Here is a 24,560-nt window from a genome sequence, read left to right on the forward strand (position 1 = left end):
TCGGTGTGGGTAGGCGAGGTACGGGAAGAATCTCCTGAGGATGCGTAGGTTGAAGTAGAAGGGTCTGGACATGGAGTTGTTGTGTTGTTAGAGGGTTAGATTCGAGCCCAGCATGCATCTGAGGTTTTTCACAGAAGTGGAGACCTAGGGAGTGTGGCCAGGGGATTGGTTTGGTAATCAGAGTGGTTTTGCCACATACTAGGATTTATGTTTTGCCAGGGTTGAGGAGGAGGTGGTTGGTTGTCATGCATGTGGTCAATATCAGAAAGGCAGAAGGAGAAGTACGGGCAGGTGTAGGCTGGCAATTTCGAGATCTTGACAATGATCTGGGTGTCATCTGCGTAGTCTGGGTAGTTGTAACAGATGAGGTTATTAGATTGGATGGGTGCAGGGTGAGGGCTAAGGAATATATTGAAGAGGAAGGAATACAGGGAAGCTCCCTGTGGAACACCTTTCAGCACTCTGTGAGAGAGGGATGAGAAAGGGAGAGGTGCTTGATTTGCGAGTGATTTGAGGTAAATGAGCAGATCCATGTTAGACCAGAGTCCTTGATTCCTAAGGAGTGTAGAATTTCTGTGAGTATTTCAATGGTATCGAAGGTAGCAGATAGGTCGAGAAGGATGAGCAATGCACATCCGTTCCACATCTGCTGTTCTTTTTAAGTTATCACAAAATGACACAAGGGAGGACTCACTTCCTTGCAGGGGTCTGAAACCTGTTTGGGTTGTGTCAAGAAGGTTTTTGGATTCCATGAAGAGGCAGAGCTGTTCATATGCTGTGCGCACCAGGAGTTTAGCAATGAAGTGGGCTTTTGAAATTTGGCTGGTAGTTGTGGGAAACAAGTTGGTCAATTAAGGACTTTTTGAGGAGAGGTTTAATATGGGAGGTTTTGAAGGCTTTCAGGAAGATTCCTGAGAAGAGGGAATGGTTAAGGATTGACCATACAATGCTGCCTGCACGGGTTGTTGTTAGGATGTTCTTGAGGAGAGCAGAGGGGCAGGGGTCTCCAAGAGAGCCTTACTGACGACTTTGCACTAGAAGCATGAGGAACTTATTGTGTGAGATGGGGAGAAAGAGGAGAAGACTGGCATAGAGAGGGGGTCGGTCTGGGGTCAGGTGGAGAGCAGGGAGAGGTAGGAGACATCAGTGCTATTTCAGGATGGATGACACAGTGTCTATGAATAGTGATATTGTGAAATTGTTCTGACAGGGAGTTGCATGGACATTGGGAGTTGGGGGGTTGAGCAACCTGGCATTTTAAAAATTCTGTGATGATTCTGTGCAGTTCCCTGCTTGGGCTGCAGGAGTTCAGGATTCAGTTCCCATAGAAGTTTTTTTTGGCTTTCGTGGATGTCAAAGCATTACCACCGAAGTGTACAAGGTAAGGGCAGATGTTCTCATGGTATAGGTCATGACAATAGTTCCATGAAGTTGAGGGAAACAAGGACTCCTTTCTTGTGGCTGCGAGCTATCAACACTCATGCATTTATATATCTATTTTGGTGGTTATGGAGTTTGTTTTTTTTCTTCAGTATTATTTCTAAGACCTAGGTCTATCAATCTACTTGGCTTGCATAGTGTTTCCCCACAGTTATTTTGACTCTCCAAATGGTACTCTTACTGAACAGCTAAAGCAGCTATTCAGAGGGAGAAGGATGGTTTAAAACGGTACATTAAACAGTTTCAACAAATTCACAATAGATGAAGGTTTTACACATTATTATGAAGAATCCTTGTTTTGTTTTAAAATGTACTAAGTTGAGCAAAGTATTCAACCAAGAGTACTGGAAAGAAAAGCCACTTTTCACAATATGAAAACACACAATGACTACCCACAGTCTCATAGAAATGGACACATACAATTCTGAAATTTCAGTGACACTTAAAGGCAGCAACCTCTTAATGGGAGGAAACAAGGGGCACGTTTCTCTGGCCTACACCATGGAAGCATCTCTTCTACCCGCCTGCCTAATGCAAAGAAGTCTGAGCACATTTGTTTGTCAAACATAAATAATACATGGTAAGTTATTGTATAGTTTGCTACTCAGCATGCTGTTTTGGACAACTAAGTTGTGACCACTTGTTCCAATAATATAGTCTACGCTCACTGTAGTCCATAGTAAAAGCACAGAAGGGTGTCCAATCAAAGGGTCAAATACATTGTTTTGAACTCAATAGTTTCGAATCAAAAGGACCAAACAAAACAATTTGAATGCCTTTTTTAAATGTATTTTCTTTTGCCTTCGTATAGGAAAAAATATTAGTTTTTCCCCAAAAAACAAGGGTCTTGAGGGGAGCCCCAAAAAACCCCCCAAAAAAACGTGCATTCACATTTTTTTCTTTGATCCTTTTGATTTGAAACTATTGCATTCAATCCTTTTGTATTTGACCCTTTCACTATAAACCGCACAAAAGCTATGAGACAGGTTCTGCACCATCTCCTTTCTTTGGGGAATGTATTGATCATGTACAATAATAAAAGTTGAAATGCACATTAATAGGTTTCAGTGCAGCAATGTCCAAGAAGATAGCTCAATGTGTTACGCACGTGTTGCAGATATCTATGTGTGTGTGCGTCAAAACACAGTATCCCATGATGGCAATGTAGACTCTGCCTTTATTCTCCTAGGTTGATATATATATATATATAAACGTTAATGCTAGCAACACATATGGACACCAGAAACACGAGTTATGAAAATAAATACAGTATCAATATAGTGCAGGTATATACCTCGGCGCCTCCAAAAGAGAGTGATTAGCAGCAGAGGATTTTGGGTACACAAACTATAGACATTGAAATCAGTCTCACGGCTCACAACCCGACTTTGCCATCACACGAAACTGTGATTCTGGACACTTCCTAGCTCATTGTGTAGTACTGTGCTGTCTCTGGTGAAACAAAGTTCCTTTTCATTTTCTGGTGGTGTTCTTTAGCCCACGGCCTATTCTTTTCATGAAGGCCATTCAAATTGAATGGGCATTTGATACAAGAAACCCAACTAAATGCCAACAACATCTGGGAAGCTTATTTTCTTTTTGGTCTGCACATGCAACACTAAAAAGGGTCTACTTTATTCCATAATTGAAAACATTCCTCCTCACAACATAAATCACAATCCACAGGTCTGTGTCAAACACATGATATAAGCAGGTGAGCTCATCGCCCAATAGCTATTGTTGGGTGAGTTCAAATTGTTAAAATACAGCACAAGAGACTCTTTGTGCTTGCACAAATGTGTATTCTGGTACTTTTAGTCTTACATTTATGATGGAGTAAATTAAGTTACTGTAGCTCTCCTTTCATGTAATATTTTTCTAGAAAGAGGTTTTAAATGTCATGTTGGGATAGCATGTGATATGTGTACTTTCTGATTAAGGGTTTAAAAAAAACAGATCATTAGTTTATGCAGGGTATTTGGAGGTTTTTTTTTCAAAGTCATTACTACCTGTGCAGGACTTCAAAAAGCAACATTAAGGGTTAGGAAGATTTTTCAGCCCCACCCGTTGAACTAAGCCACTAAAGCGTAGCCCAAGCTTTAAGGCTGAACTAAGGACAAAGAGGGCACGGTTGTGTAGTACAGACCATTGAGCAAAAGTAGAAATGATGAGAACCACACATGCAAGTATAAAAAGAACACTAAGGTATGATATGATATGGCATTTATAACAGCCTATACACAAGTGTTTCAAGGCACGATGAGGCAAGGGAGGGGTGACAGATGGAAGACAGAGACAGCGATCTTACTAGGCCAGGTGACAATGAGATCAGGCAAGTTCAGGGGAGGGGGAGAGAATTGCAGGAGGAGAGGCGATGGGGGCAGTGCAGTACATGGGATCAACAGTACAATAATAAATACAAATACATAAAAACAAGAAGTAAAAAGTGTGGCCAGCCAGTGGCAAGTGCAAGGGTAAGTTCAGACATCAAGTGTCAAGTGCGGGAAGTATTACAGTACTACACCAATGCACACTGTAAATATTAAAACAAGTACAAATATCATACATTATACAGCTCAGAGTTAAGTAACTCACTATAGGGCACACACAAATCAGTCATATAATAAAATGCATGCACCAAGTAAGGAGAAAGATGTTAAACATACATCAGAGCGTAGGCCTTAACATTGTTGCCTCCATTTTATAATTGGTCTTCTCTTGCAAGAGGATCTCAAAATTGAAGGCATTATAAACAGACGGCCTGATTCACAATTTGTTTTTCAATTGGAAAATCCCATTGATAAACACTGAATCAGGCCTCCTGTGTAAAACGCATTCAATGTTCAACCTCAGGGGGTTAAAATCTAGAAAGGAATTGCCCGAATCTTGTTACTTATTTGACCTAGTTGGCAAGTGTTTTATATGGAAGGCATGATGGTGTTCCTCCCTGTGCATTTCCTCCTATGACTTGTGAAGTTCTCTGTTGCCCCCCAAAGCTAGGTTTGGACTTAATAAATACCCTAAAAATGATTTTTAATAATAGTAGTTGTACACTGTTTAACATTCAGGAAATACCCCGGAACACATGGTTGTTTCCTTCATTATAAGAACTCACACATTCATACAAGTTGTCCAAGCTGAAGAATAATGGGACGCTTTAGTTTTGAGGGAAAGGTCAAAGTGATTTTAGGGGACTGCGAACCCAATATGTCTCATTGTGTCTGGTCACGAAAAGGGGATTACAAATAATGTTTGAGTTGTGGGAAAATTGATTATTAAGCAGGCAAATATCCATGATCACATCATTTACTACTAAAACATCGTTTTGTAATTTTATGTCGATAATATGGGGCTAATTCAAAAAAGCAATTCTTCCACGCAAACGTACGATCAGACCATTTATATGTATCTGATTCACACAAGGAAACAACATGTCAACGTTATTTGAGTGTCCCTGAACATGTGCACATTGGGCCAAAGATTCTGCTATGTGCAAAACCATGTAACCCCTGTGCCATTTCTCACTAAAGAAGTGTGTCCCTCAGAAACAGCATGCAATTCTGGTTTCCAGCACTCAGGTAACCTAAGCGGGTGCAAGTGGTTTTGGAAGTACACTTTCCATTTGCAAATCAGCCCAGTTATCATTTTATTTCATAGAAGACATAATGAAAAATAGAAAAAAACATTTTACAAAACCATTTTTTTCACAAATTAGCTAACAGTAGTAATGACACTCACAAGAACGAAATTAGGTAAACGATTTTCTTTCACCTGTAATTCTGTTTTACTAAGATTCCCTTTTTTCAATAGAATAATTACTTTTTTTAAAGCAGCGAATGCATAAAAAGTAACAGATTCTGTATCCCCGCTAACTAAAAAGAATACCTGTTTTAGTCTCGTTTTACATATTTTGCATTTTTACCTCTTTTAAGTGTCTGTTTTCTATGCTTTAATTTCAGAAATTATACTTTAACCAGATCATATATTGTAGCACATTGAGCAGGGCCTGCAAATTGCGATTTTGCATACTGGAAGGCACGAAGCAGGTTAAGATCATTTAAACGGAATTGCTGGAAAGTGATGTTCAAGAAAATTACAGCAAAGACATTTTGATAACAAAATTATGATGTTAGCTGTTTATTATAAGTAAAATTCCGACAATCAAACATGTTTTATTCCCTATAATTACCCCTTAAAACAGATTCTCATCAGAGCACTAATTAAGTTCCTTCAATTAAGCAAAAATGTAAATGCATTGTTTACGAGTGTCTAGTCCTCGGCTGCAATTCACTTACCTTGGAAATGGCTCTGGAGTAGGATGCTAAGCACAGCAGTTCTGGGATGCATTGCCACTACAGGGAGTAGGCCGCTGACGGGTTGACGGCAGTGATTTGCTAGTCTCTGCTCTCATGCATGGGCTTGATTTAGAGCTGCAGACAGATGTAAATTGCTCCCAACACATTTTGAACTAGCACAACATGGACAAATTAAAAAGTTCTTGGCTATTTGCAATGTATTGCTGACCCAATCACTGCTATGTTGTGCCAAACACATAGTAATGGGATGTTGCCATTGCAATAGTCTGTTGCAAATGCTCATACAATGCCAATTTCATCAATGGGCCCAGCCTTTTAGATGTAATCCCTTCAGCCATTATTCAAAACATAGCATAAGATGTTCTATACCCTTACATCGAAAGTTGGGAAGGCCACATGTTTAAATAGTCAAGACATAAATCTGATGATGATTCTTTTTTATTTCGTATCATGTGTTATATGGACTCCTGATACACTCTGATTACATCTTTTATATGGGAGTCTTTCAGGTCCTGTTGGGTTTGGACATTTGACATCAGGAAGTTAAGGGATCAGTTTGGGGAGCCATTCACGCGTTGGTCACATTTAATTTCCATTTTCAATCAATAGTGGTAATAGTTTAAGCAATGTGTTAGCCACTAAATGACCTATAGGACTTGAATCACTCGGATAGTACTCGTCATATTTGTCAGACAATAGCATAACAAAACAAAAAAATAGCTTCATAATTTACCTCATAACATTTTCCAAAAATGCCCCAGGGTCTGCACCAGCTATGGGAATAAAGCAGCTCCTTGAAAAAATGGTAGTGTACTTCTTCAATGTTTACTATTGTGGGTCCAGTTGTTCATAAAATATGTACGGTCTACTTTCTAGCTTCTATCTGAACAGTAGGCATCACACAGATTAACCCCTTAAGTGCTATGGGCATGGATGCTCGTCCTGAATTGTCATACGGAATCATTGTAGGCTCCGACCACTTCTGCAGTGTTCATTTTACTTCAGGTTTTCACAAGAAAGCTGTTAATCCAACTGGGGTTCATCACTGACACGATTTTGCTAAACAAAGAAGTCACAAAACACATCTAACTGGTGCCCAAGTAGGCCTTGTGTGTGACACTGATTGCACATTTTCAAGAAGAAAAAAAAAACGTACTTTTAGAAGCAAAAAAGGACATTGCAGATCAGTTTTTCAGGATTAAGTGATACTTCGTTCTACTTAACAAACATTGCCTGCTGATTAACTGACAAGTATGAAGTGGTTTGTTGTAAGGTGCGAGCCAGCCAATAGGGTTGCTTGAAGAAGACAATAGTTAATTGGAAGACAATCGTTAATTGGCAGACGGCTTTGATACCTCATGGCCAAAGCTGCAATACATTCACTTTCTATTGCAACGGTTTCCGTCTCCAAGCTATCTTATCTTCACACACTTCCCTAACACCAATCATCAGTCTTTCTCACTATCAATAAAAACTGACGCAGGTGTCCCCAGCAAGGTTATGAATGTTTCAGCAGCCTCGACATTAACACATTTTGGGGTCCATAGCCATTGTATCCCCCACATTTCCAGTATTTGTTTCTTTCAAAGAGATTTCCACATAATTGAGGTTTGGCTTAGTCACTGGTAATGGTAAATACATGGAGCACATTTGGGCCAGTGGACACGCTCTGTGCATGCTTCCTTTAATAAACCAGTGACTATCCCACAAGTTCAGAAGTCTAATATTTCATGAGCTAATACCCGAAAACAATAGCCGTACAATCAAAAACCGTCCCGTTATATATGTCTGCCCGGAATGTGAGTTCAAACGTGAAACTACATTCTAAAGTGTCTGAGTGTGTCACACAGCTCCAGACAAATTAAAAGCAATATTATCACCGGTTATGTTTGCCACTGAATCACGTGACAGCAATGCATATATTCTGTATGGATTAGTAAAAGGTGTTTTCTGCGCTCATGGCAACGATTTGTTTTTTTAAACCAGCACAGAGGAAACGCAACGTTTTCCATCACTTGGTATTTGCGTGGCAAGCCGGTCAAGTGGCACAGCGAGTAGAGCGCTCGCTTTGACATCCGTGCAGAGTCTGCTAACGCAGGTTTGAATCCTGGCCGGGCCAAACTCAGCCTTTCATCCTTCCTGGTCGATAAATGAGCACCACACTGTGGGTAATAATAAGCAGTGCTCAGATACCTAAGGGTTCGTAGTGCTATATAAATGCTAAATAATAATAATAAATGTTATTATTATTATTATTATTAAGGGTGCAGTCCGCTATATGAGAGGAAGTGGCCTGTCAGGCCCACTTTATCTTTCAGTGGGCAGAAGTGTTCCTGCCTCCCATATCCCAACTCTTTCACTGGGCAGTTCTCTATGCGGCTGAATTCATTAACTCATCAAATAGAATATAACTGCCAATTTGGAAGATATCCATCACCTATATACATGAGGGACATATACATAACATTACATTCATTGGAGACAATCTGCCAATATGTTGGCCATTAAAAATACCTAACTGAGTATCAAGAAAGGTAAAAGGGGAATGCTGGTGGCAGATGGACCACTGTATCTCTGTGACACAGTTATTGTGCCCATTCCTCTAACACACCCAAAGCAAGGAGGAGTATGATACGTATGTAAGTGTGAGAGATGTAGAACTGGAAACTTAATACTTGTCCTATGATGTATGCCTTGTCTTTCCTAGAGTACTTACACTATTTGCAAAGGAGAAATGCAAAGCTGGGATGGTGAAAGAATGTACACGTTATGACAGTCAGAATGCAAAATGTATGATTGCTTTACAACTCCAGAAAAACCCTTAGCAAACTCTTCTAAAGTGACCTAGACATATGCGTGAGTCTCCTCATATACCGAACAGCCAGCAGTAATATGAGAGAGCCAACATGAGCAACAGTCTCAGCAGGGCTGTGTACAATGTCCTGTCTCCTGCCAAAGTCCTTACTGCTGGCCCACTTCAACTAAGGCTCCAAACGTTCCTGGCATGGGACGATTAGAATGGCTGTCTTTTTTCTGTGTTTACAGAGTAAATGGCAGAAAGTAGTCTTTCCCCATAGAAGTCAAAGAAATAGTACATTCTGCTGTACATGTTATAGATAGCCCTTCTATAGCCCTTCTATAGTGTCTAATCCAAGAGAAGTTGAATCCAGGGGTAAGGTGAGACAGGAAACAGTGTTTGGGATAGAAGATATTTTTAGGGTTGTATTGTTAAAGCAACATTGCCCTGTAAAATCCTACATTCTCAGGAGAGTTGAACAGTAAATATTAATATTTGCTTTTGCCCGCACCGAACATCAAATAAGGTTTGTCAGACTCCCAATACCCTGAATAATTAGATGATTTGGGGTTTGGATGAGATTATTCACCTCATTCTAGGCAAGATCTAGCGACCCACTTGGTACCTCTTGCCACCCAATGATAACCTATTAGATTTGTACATTCCGAAGGTCTGGCGTGTCACTGATAGGCAGAGCAGAAAAAGATCAATTTCCTGACTTCTAACAATCCAGAAATTGATTTATGGAAAGTAATCATTTGGGACAAATGGGACAGCCTGAGCTACTGTAAATTTGAGGTCACAGGAGTAAAAATGTGGTTGATAACTTTCTAAGTATCTTCATTGTACTAGAGTTGAAAACACTGAATAATGACTTTAGTTTTATTAATACAATTGACAATTCTGTCTTCTTTATTTTGGTAAGATTGTTTACTTGTTGACATAACCAAATATTGTTTAGTAGAATGTATACCCTTGAGCAGGGTTACTTTATAGTAATTTGCAATTGGAGCAAGGACATTGGTTTCTCCTCCAGTGTAATATGGAAAAATGTCACCTTTAAAACATCATGAAATGAGTAATATGTGTTCCTCATTATCTCATCATTCTTCATGTTGTTCTGTGCTGCTCCATTCTCCTGTGGAAATGAGAGAGGTGGGCCCAGCTAGATCGGACACTCTTCCAATATTTCTCACTGGTTAACTGTATGCACCTCTACTCTAAAGACGCAGACATTTGCACCAATATGCACATTTGATAAAAATGACTTCAGCTAGAAACACTCTCTGTCGATAAGCTTTAAATAATCAAATGAAACTGTACATTTAATACTTTTCTCCTCACTAAAATATATTTTGTGAATTGTTAAAAAAATAAAAAATGTTCCATACAGTGTGTGTGATTCTTCAAATTATTTCACCATTTGATTTCTTAAAAGATAAACTGATGGTGACAGTTGGATATTTTATAGACTTCTCACATTTTATGTAGGATTTTGTTTTCGATTATGTAGGTGATGACAACAGTTTTTGTTCATCATCATATGAGCTCCCTCGATCTCAGGTAAACAGTCCCTCTTGAAGAAGGATGCAACTCACAAAAATACTAGTAGGCAGCGCAATTTAGTATTTGATTTTACTATTCTACTGCATAGGAAACAGAGGTGACAGTAACATGAAATCATAAAGATTTCAATCAATTCCCATTACTTTTGTTGGTTTATGCTATTGGTATCAGTGCACAAGCAGTGTAATGTGAAGTGTGGAATGCAGCACTGACTCGTGTTTGTCTGGTCTTGAGACACTTGTCATTGCATATTGATTCATTGTCATAGGGTGCTTCCAAAGAGTAGTGTGAGTGTCTCAGAAGCCCTCAGCTTGTGCTATTTTCACTAACCGGGAGGGTCTGAAACAGTCATGGCAGAAAATAGTTTTCAACGGCCTATGAACTGTGGCACGTGAACCTAATTTTTACTAGAAAATGGTACCCGCAGTCAAGCATCTAGTGACTATTTAAATGCCTCCCCCATCAGGTATGTTGTAGTTAACTTATAAGTAGTCTGGGTGTGCTGTGCACCCAGCACAGAACTATTCAGTTGCTTATAACTACGTTATAAAATATGAAAGCTTGGAATACCTATGAAGAGCACTGGAGATAGCTAAGACAAGGTGCCGACCAAAGGCGGCATTCATGGCAAATCGAGGGCCATTATGCCGAGCTTTCGTTCACAATCCTCCATCTTGATTGGCTGGGCCGTACAGAACGTTTGGCCCTTGGTGATCATGTTCTAATGACATCCTTGTTGTGGCAGAAGTTCTCATCTGAAATACATGACCTCGCCAATCGACCACATCATTTAATACAGTTAGATGCCTGCTTCCAAAGCCAAGGCAAAGGCAGCTGTTAGCCGTGTTTTATCGGATTAATTGTGAGAGATGGCGTTCTTCTTTTTAGTGTTGTTTGTTGGTAATAAAGGACTTCTGTTTAGGGAAAGGGAAACGTATCCTCTTAAAAAAAAAGAAAAAGGTAAAGCAGAGTTAGAAATATTTAAGGAAATAGGAAAGGATGGAAGAAAACAAATTGTGAAAAAGAAGTCAGAAATAATGAATGAACGAACGAACGAACGAACGAATGAATGAATGCATGAATGAATTAATTAATGAATTATTGAATGAATGGGTAAAGAGAAAAGGTGACATTAGGAATAGAGAGACCCAAAGCGAGGGAGCACCGGATGGGGAAAGAGATGGGTGACATGGAGGAAAGACATTGCTGAGATAGAACAAAGGAGACATTAAAAGTAATCAGAATAGCTGAAAGGACATATAAATCCGCGCAGCGCTAGAAAAACGGTAGGCAGTCAAGTGGTGAAAACATAATGAAAGACGAGTATGGAAAAATGTGTCAAACAAAATGGTAGCAGGGGCTTGGGAATTGGGATTCCACCCATTTAAGGAATCCAGTTGCACACGCTTTATCTTATATATAGTTGGGACCATTATTCATTTTATAATAGGTGTTTTTCTTTTAAATGACATGAATACATTACAGTCCCACAGGCATCTTATCGGTTAGTGAAACATGTATTAGAAAGCCGTTTATAACATAGCACTTTTGCATGTAATGTAGACCGACTGTTTCACAAGCAAAAGTAATCATGCTTTTCTGCTACACCAGAGGGAACCAACACAATTACAAATCCCACGTACTTTCAGCCTGGTTGGTTTGCATTTGTGTGCTTTTTCTTAACGTGTGGCATTGAAGATGGTTGTATTGATCACGTTGAACTGCTGTGAGTCACGTTAAAGTTGCGCATGTCTTGCGTCGAGCGCACCCTCCAATGCTGCCTGCATGCTTACATTTTGGAAGTACCGATGGAATGCTGCTTTACCACTCATGGCTGTATCCATTTCTATTTGTTGTCTTGCATACAGGTGAATCTGGTGTTGAAGAGTGGTCCCAGTGGAGTTCATGCTCAGTCACTTGTGGTCAAGGGTCGCAGGTGCGAACCAGAGCTTGTGTACCACCTTACGGGACACACTGCAGCGGCCCCCTAAGAGAATCAAGGGTTTGCAATAACACTGCCCTCTGTCCAGGTAGTGTTAGCAGCAGATACATAAACATGTCATGCTAAATGCTTACTCAATTGTACATTGTTTACGTCTGTTGCATGGAGGGATGTTAATCAGTCTGGGAACGTTGCAATTACAATCACAAAATGCAAATGCATTTCTTTTCCATGAATTGATGTGACTGGTTGTACTGCTATTATTTTCTGGCCTGCTCATTAATTTTGTACTAGAGGATGCAGAAACACATCCTCCCCATATGAGTTGGACAACAACTCTGTTGATCTGTTAACATTCATTAGGCTGGGTAGGCCTCTGGGAGGTGTAGTTTAAAACATCTGGGGAGCCAAAGGTTGCAGAGCCCTGCAATAAAGAGATTGTTTTTTAATAAATATTGCTAAAAAGGCCCTAGTGTTCACAAATGATGTGTGCAAAACAGCATTGGGCTATCTGCAAAATCCCAGTGCATGTGCTTTAAGGCATTTGGCATTGGCCCATGGAAAGAATAGACCGCGTTGGCTGCTCAAAGTAGTGCTGTACCCAGCCAGCCCTGCTTAGAGATTGCGTATGTCCTTGTTCCTGGTAGTTAAGGCATGCATGTAATACACCTCAGAGTCTAGCTGAATGTTAGGGATAACCCATGAGACGAGCCCCCCCCCCGCCCCCAGGAAGAGTGGTTTCAGCAAGTGAATGTTTAGCTTCCTCAAATATTGATTGCCATTATGGGCTGCAGGCGTGTCTTTTATGGGCTTTGAATCTCTAAATGATTCTGTTGAAGGCACCAGGTGGCACCAATTGGGGTGCAACTATACAACTTTTGGATAACCACATTTTAGGAAGCAAGGTAGGGAAACAAGATAGTTAAAAGACTCCCACCCTGTGGGTCAAGCATGGTGGAAAAGTCAGTCATACATGAGGAGGATGTTTAGGCCTTACATATAGCAGAATTTGATGTCTAGAAGAGGCGATGCTCCTCGGTGCTTGATGCACCGAAACACACACACAAACGCACGCATGTATGCACGCACGCGCGCATACCGTGAACTCCCACCCGACTCCTCTGGCCGTCAAGAACATTAGAAAGTTGTCTATCTGATATTGCTGTAGGAATTAGGTAGGTGGAACTGCAGAAAGGGTGGGCTTGGCTACTGCTCTAGTCTACATTTTCCACATCTAATTGTCTGCACCCATCTTTGACCCAACATTTCCAATGACCCAAAACGTGGGAAATGGGGTCTCCTTATGTACCTCACCTAGAGAATAATTGTACAAAAGGATACCAGCGAGGTAATGAGGGGCAGGGATGAGAGAAAGTGAACCTTCACCCAATGCACATATTTCACAATAGTCTGGATGAAGTAACCTAACGTAATTTATTAACACACACCGACTGTCACACAAAGTGTGAGTACATCCTGACACACTTTAATGACTGTGATGTAAAAACCACTGTATGTTACTGTAGAATCGCCAGTACGGACTGACTGATCTATCTTTGAATGGAGAGCAGTCGCTCCATTTCTTTAACCAAGAGGAACAAGAAAGTATTCTATGGTATTGTCAGCATGTCAGCGTGGGCACCACAAAGCACTGCACAGACTGTCCCATTGAAACACCCTTTTATAAATCAGGACATTAGCACCACGGGGCGCGCACCAACCAATAAAAATGCTCAGAACTCGACTGTATCACCCAAGGTTTGCTCACGCTCCAAGCATTTTCATTAGTTTATGGTGCTTCCCTTACCTGCTCCCCCTCGCCACTCAGCACCCGTGACATTCCCTACACGGGTGCTAATGGTGTCTTTTTTTCAAAAGCAAATACAAATAATAAAGTGCCTTTGTTGCATGGCCCAGTGCTGTCCGTTGCTGCTGTCAGCAAAGTCCGTTTTCATGTTGATGACGTCACAGTCCTCAACATGCACTTCCATGAACTTCCATGACTTCCATGACATCAGCACTGTGTCGAGCTTGGCCACGCTACAAAGGTAAGTATATTTCTTTCTTTACAAAAAAACATCATTAGCACCCATGTAGGTAACTACACGGGTGCTATGGCGGTATTAACCTCGGTGGAGGACTGCCCCTGTCGGTAATGGTGCTGGCACACGTTTTAAGCGATCCTCGCTTTGCTCAGGCCCTTCAATTGGGTGGCGGTCCCTGGGTGTTGCTAGGGTGGGGGTTATGGAGCTATAGCCCTGGGTCTTTTGGTTGTAGCCCCAGATAAAATCTCAGCGTCTACAACCAAAAGGCTAGCTAGCCCCGAAGCCCAGACACTCCCTACATTAGCGTAGCCCCAGATCTTTTCCAGACCTAGCAACACCCCTCCGGCCATTGCCAAAAGGGTCAGCCTGCAGCCTCAGTTAATATCACCTTAATAAGTCTATACACGCAGATATTTCCTGGAAACAATTCCTTTGTCAAAGCACTAAGCCTGGACATGTGAAACATGGAACCGTATTCAATGAGTGCTCTTCCCTCTTAAATGTGAGCCGATATGATGTATTTTACAAATGTTTATGTGTTCCATTTTTAGAGGATCTGGAGTCATTTATTATTTTATGGAATTCTCTAATTTTGTTTATAAAGTCGTGTTTATGTTTTATATCTCTCGTTATGGTTTTATTGATGCCACATGCTGTATGAGTGCATTGCCACTATATTCATATCCATCCCCCAGAAGCTTCCAGAGCTGTAGTTCTGTAGCGAAGAAACCCATGTTTGCATGCCTAACTACTATTGAAATTTGCTATTATTATCGTGCTATGTCTCTCTGTGCAAACGTCTACTATTGTCAGCTATTTCCTATACCCCCATAGTCTTTACTCCAGCCTCTTTTATCTGTCTTTAACTAATGTGCAGTAAATCTTTGCAGTAAATGTGCTGCTATTGTTCATATTTCCACCTGATTTTAAATAATAAACAGCAGATATTTAAGAGAAGTACCTTGCTCGTTCCAGGAGACCTTCTCATCATAACATCATGCTCCCTCTCCTGTCCACCCATACCTCTGGCTGTAAATAATAATAGGATGTTGTTGTTTATCTGAGGTTGCTGTAGGAATTATGTAGGGGAATTGCAGAAAGGGTGTGCTTGGTTACTGCTCTCGCCAAGCCCACTGTTGGAATTAAGCAGCCCCTTCTTGTTTCATTAAACGATAAACTTGCTGCATAGGACATGCATTTCGTATTGTCCCCGGTACAGCTCAAGATTGTCACACTGCACCGAGGGCATGCTATAATCATCAAACATTACTGTAACCCCAAACAAGTTTGTGTCGATATTGAGAACATCTGGCTTGTCTCCAGATTAGAAACAAGTAGCATTCAGCAGTCCAATCGTGCATCAAGCATTCAAAGGTAAAGTGTGGAAAGCTTATCTTGCAAGCAAACAAAATGAGATCACGTTCAATTAAGAAGCGACAGTGGGTGTGTTGGTCACAATGCATGGCGCAAGCTAGGATTCACATCGGAGCCCATGACAACAACCTTCGCATTCTAGATGATCTTGATATCTACCTGTTGTTCAACAAATGTATCTCAATTGTTTCCTTGCCAGTATGTTCCTGCTTTGCTTGTAGGTTGTGCCCAATAAGAAGGAATGTGAGCACAATGGGAAATGATTGAGAACATGTATATAATTCATGGTTGTCTCCAGTTTGCCCTACACGCAATGTAGTAGCATAGACATGGCAAGATTGGGCCCACATGGCTTCATTCAATCATTGAAGGTCTGAGATGACTAAAGGCTAATCATGCTAAAGTGACACGTCATTGATGAGGTACACATATCGGTCTGCACAAGTAACGCCTTTAAGACTCCCTTAGTCACCTTGATCCAAACATTTCACTGTGGCGGACTAACTTATTCAAGCTTGTCCAATGTATACAACCCATGCTGGTATTCCAATCGGTCTGTTCAAAACTGGAAAAGCCCGGCCTTGAATTTCTATCCAACCGTCTCATGAAAACACACCACTCTTTTTACAGTAGGTCTAGACACCATGGTCACTAAACAGAAGATTCCTACCGCGAACAGCACTCGTGCATTGAAAATCTGTTGCATGTAAGGCCCAGTAAGTAGCAAAACCTTAAGTGGACCCATATTTGTTTAGCAGCCAACCAAATGCCTTGCTTCATTCTGAAGGCCCAAGCAATCTGTCTATGAATTACTTTGCTTGGTCTGGTTCTGGGGTGTTTCTGGAGCAATACATCTTGCCAACAAAAGCTATGCTTGGAATCTAGCCCGGAATGGCCTGAAACATCTCTAAACATTATCCAAAATTGGAGGTGGTTGTATTTTTGATGAATAAACTCTTATATGCTGTCAGCTGGTCCTGGACCAACTATTTTCAGATTTTATCTGGGCCGGACATGTATGTTAAATAGTAATTTAAGTGTATTTGCAAATGGATAAAACACATGAGAGCGAAAAACCAACTCAGGATGGTTCCATGTGTTAATATTCCTGCAAAAATATGATCATATATGAATGGCGCCATATTCAGTGGTCGAAGTGAGCGGGAGCGGTCGGGAGCGGAGCTCCTCTACTTTTTTAAATTACCTTTTACAGCTCCTATACTTTTATTTTAAAAAGAAACCGTTCCGGAGCGGTCTCGTTTTAAAATAAACGTGTAGGAAGAAGTAGAAACTTGCCCTTTCAGTGCAATGCACTGAACGTTACCTTTAACAGCAGCTGCAAGTGTTTGTTGGTGTGTATTGTGTGTGGCAGGGGATGTGATGATAGGGTTTGTGGGGAGTGGGTGCAGGCCAGCAGGGAACATAGTTCCACTACTTCTTTTCATACACTTCGACCACTGGCCATATTTATGTGGCAATATTACCTATCAAAGCTGTGGGGGACACACCTCCAACCCTCATATTATTTTAAAGGGAGCAGTGGACACCCTTCCCAGCCCCCACTCCCATTTACCCCAAAAATGATCCCCACCACTAATATTGCCTATGGCCGTTCTCGACAACCATATATATGGCGATTGTATTTGCGGGGATAATATTACTTGATACCCAGAGGATTTTGACGAGAACCCCATCAGACTACAGTGACAAACAAACGTGTCAGTTCATTATTGGACAAACCCAGAGCCTCCTCAAATACCACAGCTTTAAAACAAATAACTGCGATCACCTCTTCATTGCTTTGCTGAGAGTAGTGTGCATCCTTTTTGCTCACATTTGGCTTTTTGGAATGGGTGGGAAAGGAGAAGGTGTGGGATTTAGGAAGAAAAAGACAGCTTGGAAGTGTTCCCACCCTGTGTTTATTATCTATGTGGTTGCCAACATTCTGATGATAAGGAGCAGCAGTTCAGGGAGGCACTGTGCCCTCTGCCTTTACCACAAGACGGGTATAGATGATGCCACAGACTGAGAAAGGACAATAATCAGAGAGAAATGTAGCTCTTGTACCCAATAACATGGAAGTACAATTCTGATTTCCACCCACCCATGCAGGCCAAGCATCTCTACACCTTTTTAACATGCTTTATTAAATGTATTGAAGACTTAGGGACACAGATAAAATAGGGTGCATTGAACAGGGCGGAGAGAGAGAACAGGAGAAAGTCAAGAATGTGTGAACATACTGTCGGAAAGACACATAAAGGGCAGAGGGCAGTCAAGAGAAAGCATAAACAGGAGAAGAAAGGGCACGAGAGAAGAAGAGAAAGAGACACACAGAATGAGCAGAGAGAGGCGAAGAGAAATACAGAGTAAGGGCTGATGTTGTGAGAGAAGAAATGGGGAGAGACGTGTGAGCAAGTAAAAGAGGAAGCTACAGAATGAGAGCGGGGAGACAGCCTGAGTGACGAGGGGCGGGATGCACTATGGGAGGCAGAGACCACATGGGACGGAATGAAAAGTGTGAGGCAACAGGAACTGATGACATGTTGCAATGAGTAGAGGAGATACAAGAGGAGAAAACAAACAGAAACTGTATTCATGGTAGAGAACATGCATACCATATGAAAGGGAGAGAGAAATGGAGGGAGAAAGACGGAGGAGAGAAAGCCAGGCATGGATGTGGATAGAACGGAAAGGGGAGTTGAAAGAATAAAGATGATTGAGACACGTGGTCTCTGCAAAACTTTACTTTCCTCTCCCCGTTTCAGTGACCTGAATGATCTGAAGGATATCCTCAAAATCGTATTCCTCTAACAAGGATTGGCATGAAAAAACAAAGCCAAGGCCACTGTCATTGAGTCATTCATATGTGTTTTTAAAGGCCTTTTGTACCCCTTGCTATATGGTTTATTAGTCTTGGCTTGCAGGACTTCTTCGAATACTCTCTGGGGCAATGTGCACATTGCCCAGTACACTGTACTGAAGAGGTACTTGTATTAGATCAGGCATCAGCAACCTTTGTCTCTCCAGGTGTTGGGGACTATAACTCCCATCCAACCTAGTCAGCATAGCCACTTGTGCTGTAATTGAAAACATCTGGAGAGCCACAGGTTTCAGACCCCTGCATAAGATGGAGCATATGTCTTGTTTGTGCAAACTATGCAAACACATGCAATGGTATATAGGATATAAAAATCAAGGTTTATAAACTCAAGCAGAGTGCTAGTGGGTCATGTGGCTCTGCACTGTTTATGAAATCAGTAGCCTTGGCTTGCAGATCAGAGTGGCTATTGCCACAGTTGTGCCAGTTGAAACTGTGGGTTGCCCCATCAAAAAATATCTGCACACTTCTCAGTGTATGACGAGACCATATCACATGTGGCCACTAGATGTATCTACTCTGGCCTTCCTTTCTTTACCACGTAAAGCCTATCATATTTAATGTGCATACATAGGTTCAAAGTGTTCTTGATAAAAGATCTTTCAGAGAACTGGGGTGTGCATATAGACAGCATATGAGGCCAACACTTATAATATGTTCACAGTGAAAGCAAATTGTCACTGCACACATTCTTTCCAACTTTGTTTGGTTTTTATGGGTGAGGTTGGCTATCAATGTGCAGAGTACGTCTTAGTAGTGCACCCCAAATATTCATAGACAATGTATGACAATGAGAGTAAATTAGGATGGGGGAATAGTCTGGAATATGGGTTTTAAACATGTCAGTCATGTGAGTGTGCACGCCTGGTGGCAGTAATGCTACAGCGGTTCCTGCTTTAAAGGAATAGTCACCATTGGACAACCTCGGTTTCTTTTGATTTGTTATTTGATGAATCGTATGATAAAGTAGCCTTTATATTAACTGCTACAAGTAAATGACACGTACAATTGCAATGATCTATATTTTGCAGGAATGCTATTGTGTAAATCGCACCATGAGCTGAGCACTTACAATATGATCATGTTAATGTACGTGTCATGGTCATTGTTGACTGTTCTTTCTACTTTAGGTGAAACAACTTCTCCATATGAGTGTACCTTATCATAGATTGCTTTAATATATGTGTAATTTATAGTCTTATCTTGCACACTATTCATTGTGTGAGAAATTGTATTTGTAAAGGCTTTTGGACTACTGCTTTTTTATTTGTCCAAATATATCTCTCCTTCAATCTTTATCCTTTTCCACCTGTATCTTCCGATGTTCTTCTGATTTGTCTGCCTGCATTGTTATCAGCATGAATTTGATGATGAGCCATTCACATTGAAGGCTTTTAGATGTTTTAAATGTGCAACAAGAGAAAAGCCAAGCTTGTTTCCTCAAGCTGACTTCTTGCTTGAGGAAAACAGTTGAAACCCCATGATCACAACAGGCAAGCTGGAGCACATACATTTCAGACAGTTACAGCGGTACATAGGAAGAATCAGACAGGGTTCTCCCATTATGCAAACCCAGCATCATACTGTAACTTTCAATAGGAATTCCTTGGCTTAGGGCTGATTAACATGTGCATGATTCTAATTAAGGAACTTCATTGTAGTGCTCACTGACTTTTCATCTACTTTAAGATGTGCTTGCCCTTTTTTATGCATGTCCATTAGGAGGTCTGTCTGGGCTAACAATGCCATTCAACTGTAGTTTTCGAAGTGTTTTTCAATGGTCCTCATTACAGGTCCAGTGGTAGACCGCTGGTGATACCAGCAGGTTGCTGCCGGACTGTAACACTGTTTCTGGCGCCTGATATCCTGGTGCCACCGGGACATTGCAAGTCCCGACGGGCCGCGATGTCAGGGGCTGGAAAATGTTAGTGCCCATTTCCGTGGAGTCCCATAGGACTCCATGGGAATGGGCGATTGGAAGCACCGGCACCGTTAGTAAGTTGTAATGAGGCCCAATGATATTGAATACCGCTTTGTAAATTACATATACCTTTCCTCTTCCCCTCTTTTGTATACATAACTATTTAAGATGTTTCGTTCTGTATTTATAAATCTTCTACAATGATGTGATCATCACTGGTATGGAATTAGTCCTAATGCATTGAACACATTTTCCCTCCAACCACCTATCCCATATCTGTGGTTCCTGAAATACTTTTGTTTCGTTTTCTGAGCCAATTCACATAAGCCAATTGCATCATCTTCCATATTTTAGCAGGACATCTGTGTATATTCAGTTTCTATATTTCTTTGCCAAATAAACTTTGATTGTTGGTTTGCTGCCACACTAAATTCCATGGCAACAGAGTCCTTATCTATATGTACGCACATGTGTCTTTGAGACACCGCTTTCCCAGTTGTCCAATTGACAATGCTGTGATTGCACTATCCTTTGATTGCAGAGCTTTGCAACAACATATATAGTCCAAATATATTCTTATCTGTGAAGCCTGAAACAGTGTCCAATTCAATTTGCCCTTGATCCTGTTGTAGAGACGTAGATGTACCAGACCTACCTGCACTCCATAGAGTATCAAAGTAATGGTTTGGGATGCACACATGTGCTTCTGAAATGTAAATAAACCCATAATTAGTGTGTTCTCACTGTGTCTCTTGGTGTAGGAGATAATTGACACATTTGTTACTAGCCCTGTAACCCAGAAGCTTTGAGTGATTGGCAGTGGAGTGATATCTTTTTCACTCCCAATGATAGCTTATGCATTAAATGCTTACATGCGACATTTCAAATGTTCGAATCACAGCAGAGTTGACTTGTCCATTAATTCCTCTAAGGTCAATAAAGAAGTGATATTACACTGGGAAATGATCACAGCTATTATTAAAGAACTTAGAAGCATAATATTTAATATAAAGCGTAATGCTCCCCGTTAACCCCATATGCAGCGATCACATGTGTAGTTGTTAGAGGATCGTAAGAACATGGATATATCTTAATGTTCACAGGATAACAACGTATATTCAATAGGGAACTTTTTGATAAGAATGTAAGTATGCTGGTTCTTGCTTATTGAATAAAGCCCATCAATGGCATATGGGAAGAAAAGATAAGGGTGGGCATCATTGATCAATCCCATATATTTCAATTTGTCTTGATTAATCAGAAGGAATTGTGAGTTTCACTGAATTGTTCTAGGAGCTATCAGTCTAAACTGATCCCATGACACAAGGATCAAATGAAAACTATACAACATAAATAACCAGGTGAAACCACCTAGTAGTGTCTGATTCTCTCAAATTGCTCATCACATGAGCTGTTCTTATGGGAACAGACAGTTGCACAAAATATGAGAGTGTTTTTCACTGCTGGTCTTGGCAAGAAGCAACAACTCAATGCACACAGCTATAGGGAAGGGGATATGCATTGATAGAGCATATACCTATCGCCCCATGGTATTAATAATGTAATGATGGGTTATACGTTAGAGAATTTGCCATGAAAGTAGTAGATATGTAGTAAGAATATTCAGCAATGCTTGCATTATAAATTACAAGGCCACAGTTAGTGTGTGCATTCAAAAGTCTGGAATTGGGGATTTGCAGATGGTGCTTGAGTTCCCAGACTTGGGGCATGTGATGAACGAACATGAATATTTTCAAATCTCTTCTGAAGTGGGAGAGAATGCATTGAATCTTAGGGAATGTGGTCAATAATATTTGTGTCTGCAAAAATAGAACTAAAATATGTTTCTGAAATCTTCAACATTTTTTTGGGTTGTATTCTGGCTTCTGGAGAGGGAATGTTTGTCTGCTCAGGTGTGTGGCTTGGTGGAAGGATCAGTAGTGTTACAGGAATTAGTTAAAAGCCTCCGCAAATCTACTATGATCAATATCCCCTTTACAGTGGTGACTATAAGTGGGACAAGGTCCACTTTGGTGTCACATTTTCTTGTCAGCTCTTTTCTTACTACCCCTTTCATTTGTAGTGTGCTGCTTTGCCCTTTTTCTCTGGTCCATATTATCCTCGTTTTCATTTTTGCTTATTGATTTTTTTCTTTTTTCCCCTTGTGATTTCTTGGTGGGGCTGAACATCTCTGGTAGTCTGGTTCTGGGGTTCAATCCTAATATGTTTCCTGAAAAACATGTTCCTGTTGAGCAGTAATTCAAATTCCTATAGCCCTTACCATTACACAGAGTTTTTGAATGAGGGCCATCACACTCGCCTCATTTCTCAGGATAGTCTTATTGATCGTTCTCATGAAGCGCTCCACTATTCCATTCATCAGAGGCCATAGTAGTGGTGTTTTCCTGTGAATCATCGTAATGTGTACGGTGAAGATTGTAAACATTCTACCAAATGGTGGTTCATTTTCTGTTGTTACTAGGAGTATGCCAACTCATATCATACAAGACTACTAAAGATTTCAGACTTGCGCGAGACAGTGTGGCAAGATACGGCACCAGATTTCTTCAGAGCATCAAGAAATGACAAATAGCTACTAATAGTAATGGATGAATACACCAGATTGCTCACTGATATTCAACACCACCCCCTGCCACTGGAGCTGTCACCCCACAAGTAGATGAACCTCTTTCGTCAGGGGAAATTCCAAAAACACTGTCAGTTGAGTCTAGGGACAGGAACCAAGTCATGCCATGAGCTGTTTCATATGTATCATTATTCCTTGGTTGTGTTTCTATGTAGTGTATTAGCACGCTTCTTTTGGTGTTACAAAGCAGGGAAGGTTCATTTTTAAAGTGCTTGTCTCGGATGCTGGTTCCAACATTTGCTTTGAAGAAACAGTGTGAATGGCATTCAAGCCTCAATAGAGATGTCTCACGAGTTGAATCGAGCCAAGTCAGTAAATACCCGATTCGACTCAGAACGATTCGATCCAATTTGAGGCATAGTATAATCTGCTCGAAGTGGGTGAAAATGCATGTGGATTTTAAGACAGTTTGGGTAGACTCTTAAAACCTTTTTCAGTGAAAGTTAGGAGATGGACACATTCAGATGGCCCTTTTTAGCCCCTTTGGATATTTGCATCAAAGATTGAGTGTTACTATGCACTTCAAAGTGCATCCCAAATCCACAAACTGAATGCTGTTTGAAAATGCACAGAACATAGTCACATTCCATTGAACCTATTTGCAACAGCCACAAGGGGGTGGTGCACATTGGAAGACAGAGGAACTGCTGACACTCATATGGATTTTCATTGAAATGGGATAGCAAGAGTATGAACCATTGCTGTCCCACTTGCTTAAACAGGGCTAGGAATGTTGCTGTTTGTATTTTTAATATTTCACAGTGATGGTTCCACACATTAGTTTCGGGAGTGTGCTATGCAAGAGGACTGGCCAGCACAGTCGCACAGCCACCCTGAAATTGACTGGTCAACTTTGTGGATAAGGTGACCTTTTATTGGTGCAGATCATGAAACGTGATTGCATTGGTGGCTTTGCAGACAACATGAATATGTTTATCATCAATGGTGTGCATAGCGACCTCACTCATTTTGTCATATTCTGTGATACATATTATATTTGTTGCAACTTCAACTCCCATAACCACTCAGGTACTGAGATGAAGAAGAGGACAAGGACGTTTGTGCAAAGTGACAGGTGCTCGCAATAAAACACACACAGACTTTTTGAAAACCTTTATTGAGCGAGACATTTAAAAATGGCAGCAGCTCTGTGGAGAAGAGAAGTGCAAGGGCAAGCAGTGCAGGCAGAGACGTTACCATCCACGCTGGGACTCCAGAACATTAAGTACACTGATGAAGCCAGCAAAGCAGAGAAGGCCAGTGAGATAGGAAAAGGAATACTGCGGGCGAGCTGGAAGGACCGTGTAGATGCTAGGAACAGACCAGGAGCTCCGGGAGGTACAGGTGCTTGTCGAGGCAGCAGATTTCATCCCAGGTCGAGCAGGATAGCTGGCATATGACCGCAGAGTTGTGCCCGGTGCTGGGGGAACTTCTGCTCACTCCTACATTGAAGGCTGAAGCAGAAGCCATAATGGAAAGGCACAAGTAACATCAGAGAGGGTGGAAATGACTGTGAGTCTGCCCAAAGAAGCTGGGGGTCAGGGAGTACCCTGACTACCACGACAAGTGATTAGATGGACAAGTTTGCTAATGCAGCAAATATACAAAGGCAACGTTTGTTTTTAATGCGG

General features: G+C 41.1%; 1 protein-coding gene across 7 annotated transcripts in view; it reads left to right on the forward strand.

Moving 5' to 3' along the window:
• The window catches only part of ADGRB3 (adhesion G protein-coupled receptor B3), a 1,879,974-nt gene that overhangs the window by 541,856 nt on the left and 1,313,558 nt on the right, over positions 1-24,560 (forward strand). For 6 of the 7 annotated variants that reach the window (XM_069606193.1, XM_069606199.1, XM_069606196.1 and 3 more), the window contains one exon: positions 11,988-12,149. The exons of the other annotated variant lie outside the window; for it this stretch is intronic. In XM_069606193.1, the coding sequence (XP_069462294.1) occupies positions 11,988-12,149 (162 nt within the window). The remainder of the gene's footprint in view (positions 1-11,987; positions 12,150-24,560) is intronic. 7 annotated transcript variants of the gene reach the window in all.

This window comes from Ambystoma mexicanum, chromosome 4p, assembly GCF_040938575.1.
Source record: "Ambystoma mexicanum isolate Mex_15411 chromosome 4p, UKY_AmexF1_1, whole genome shotgun sequence".
Classification (NCBI taxonomy): Eukaryota; Metazoa; Chordata; class Amphibia; order Caudata; family Ambystomatidae; genus Ambystoma; species Ambystoma mexicanum.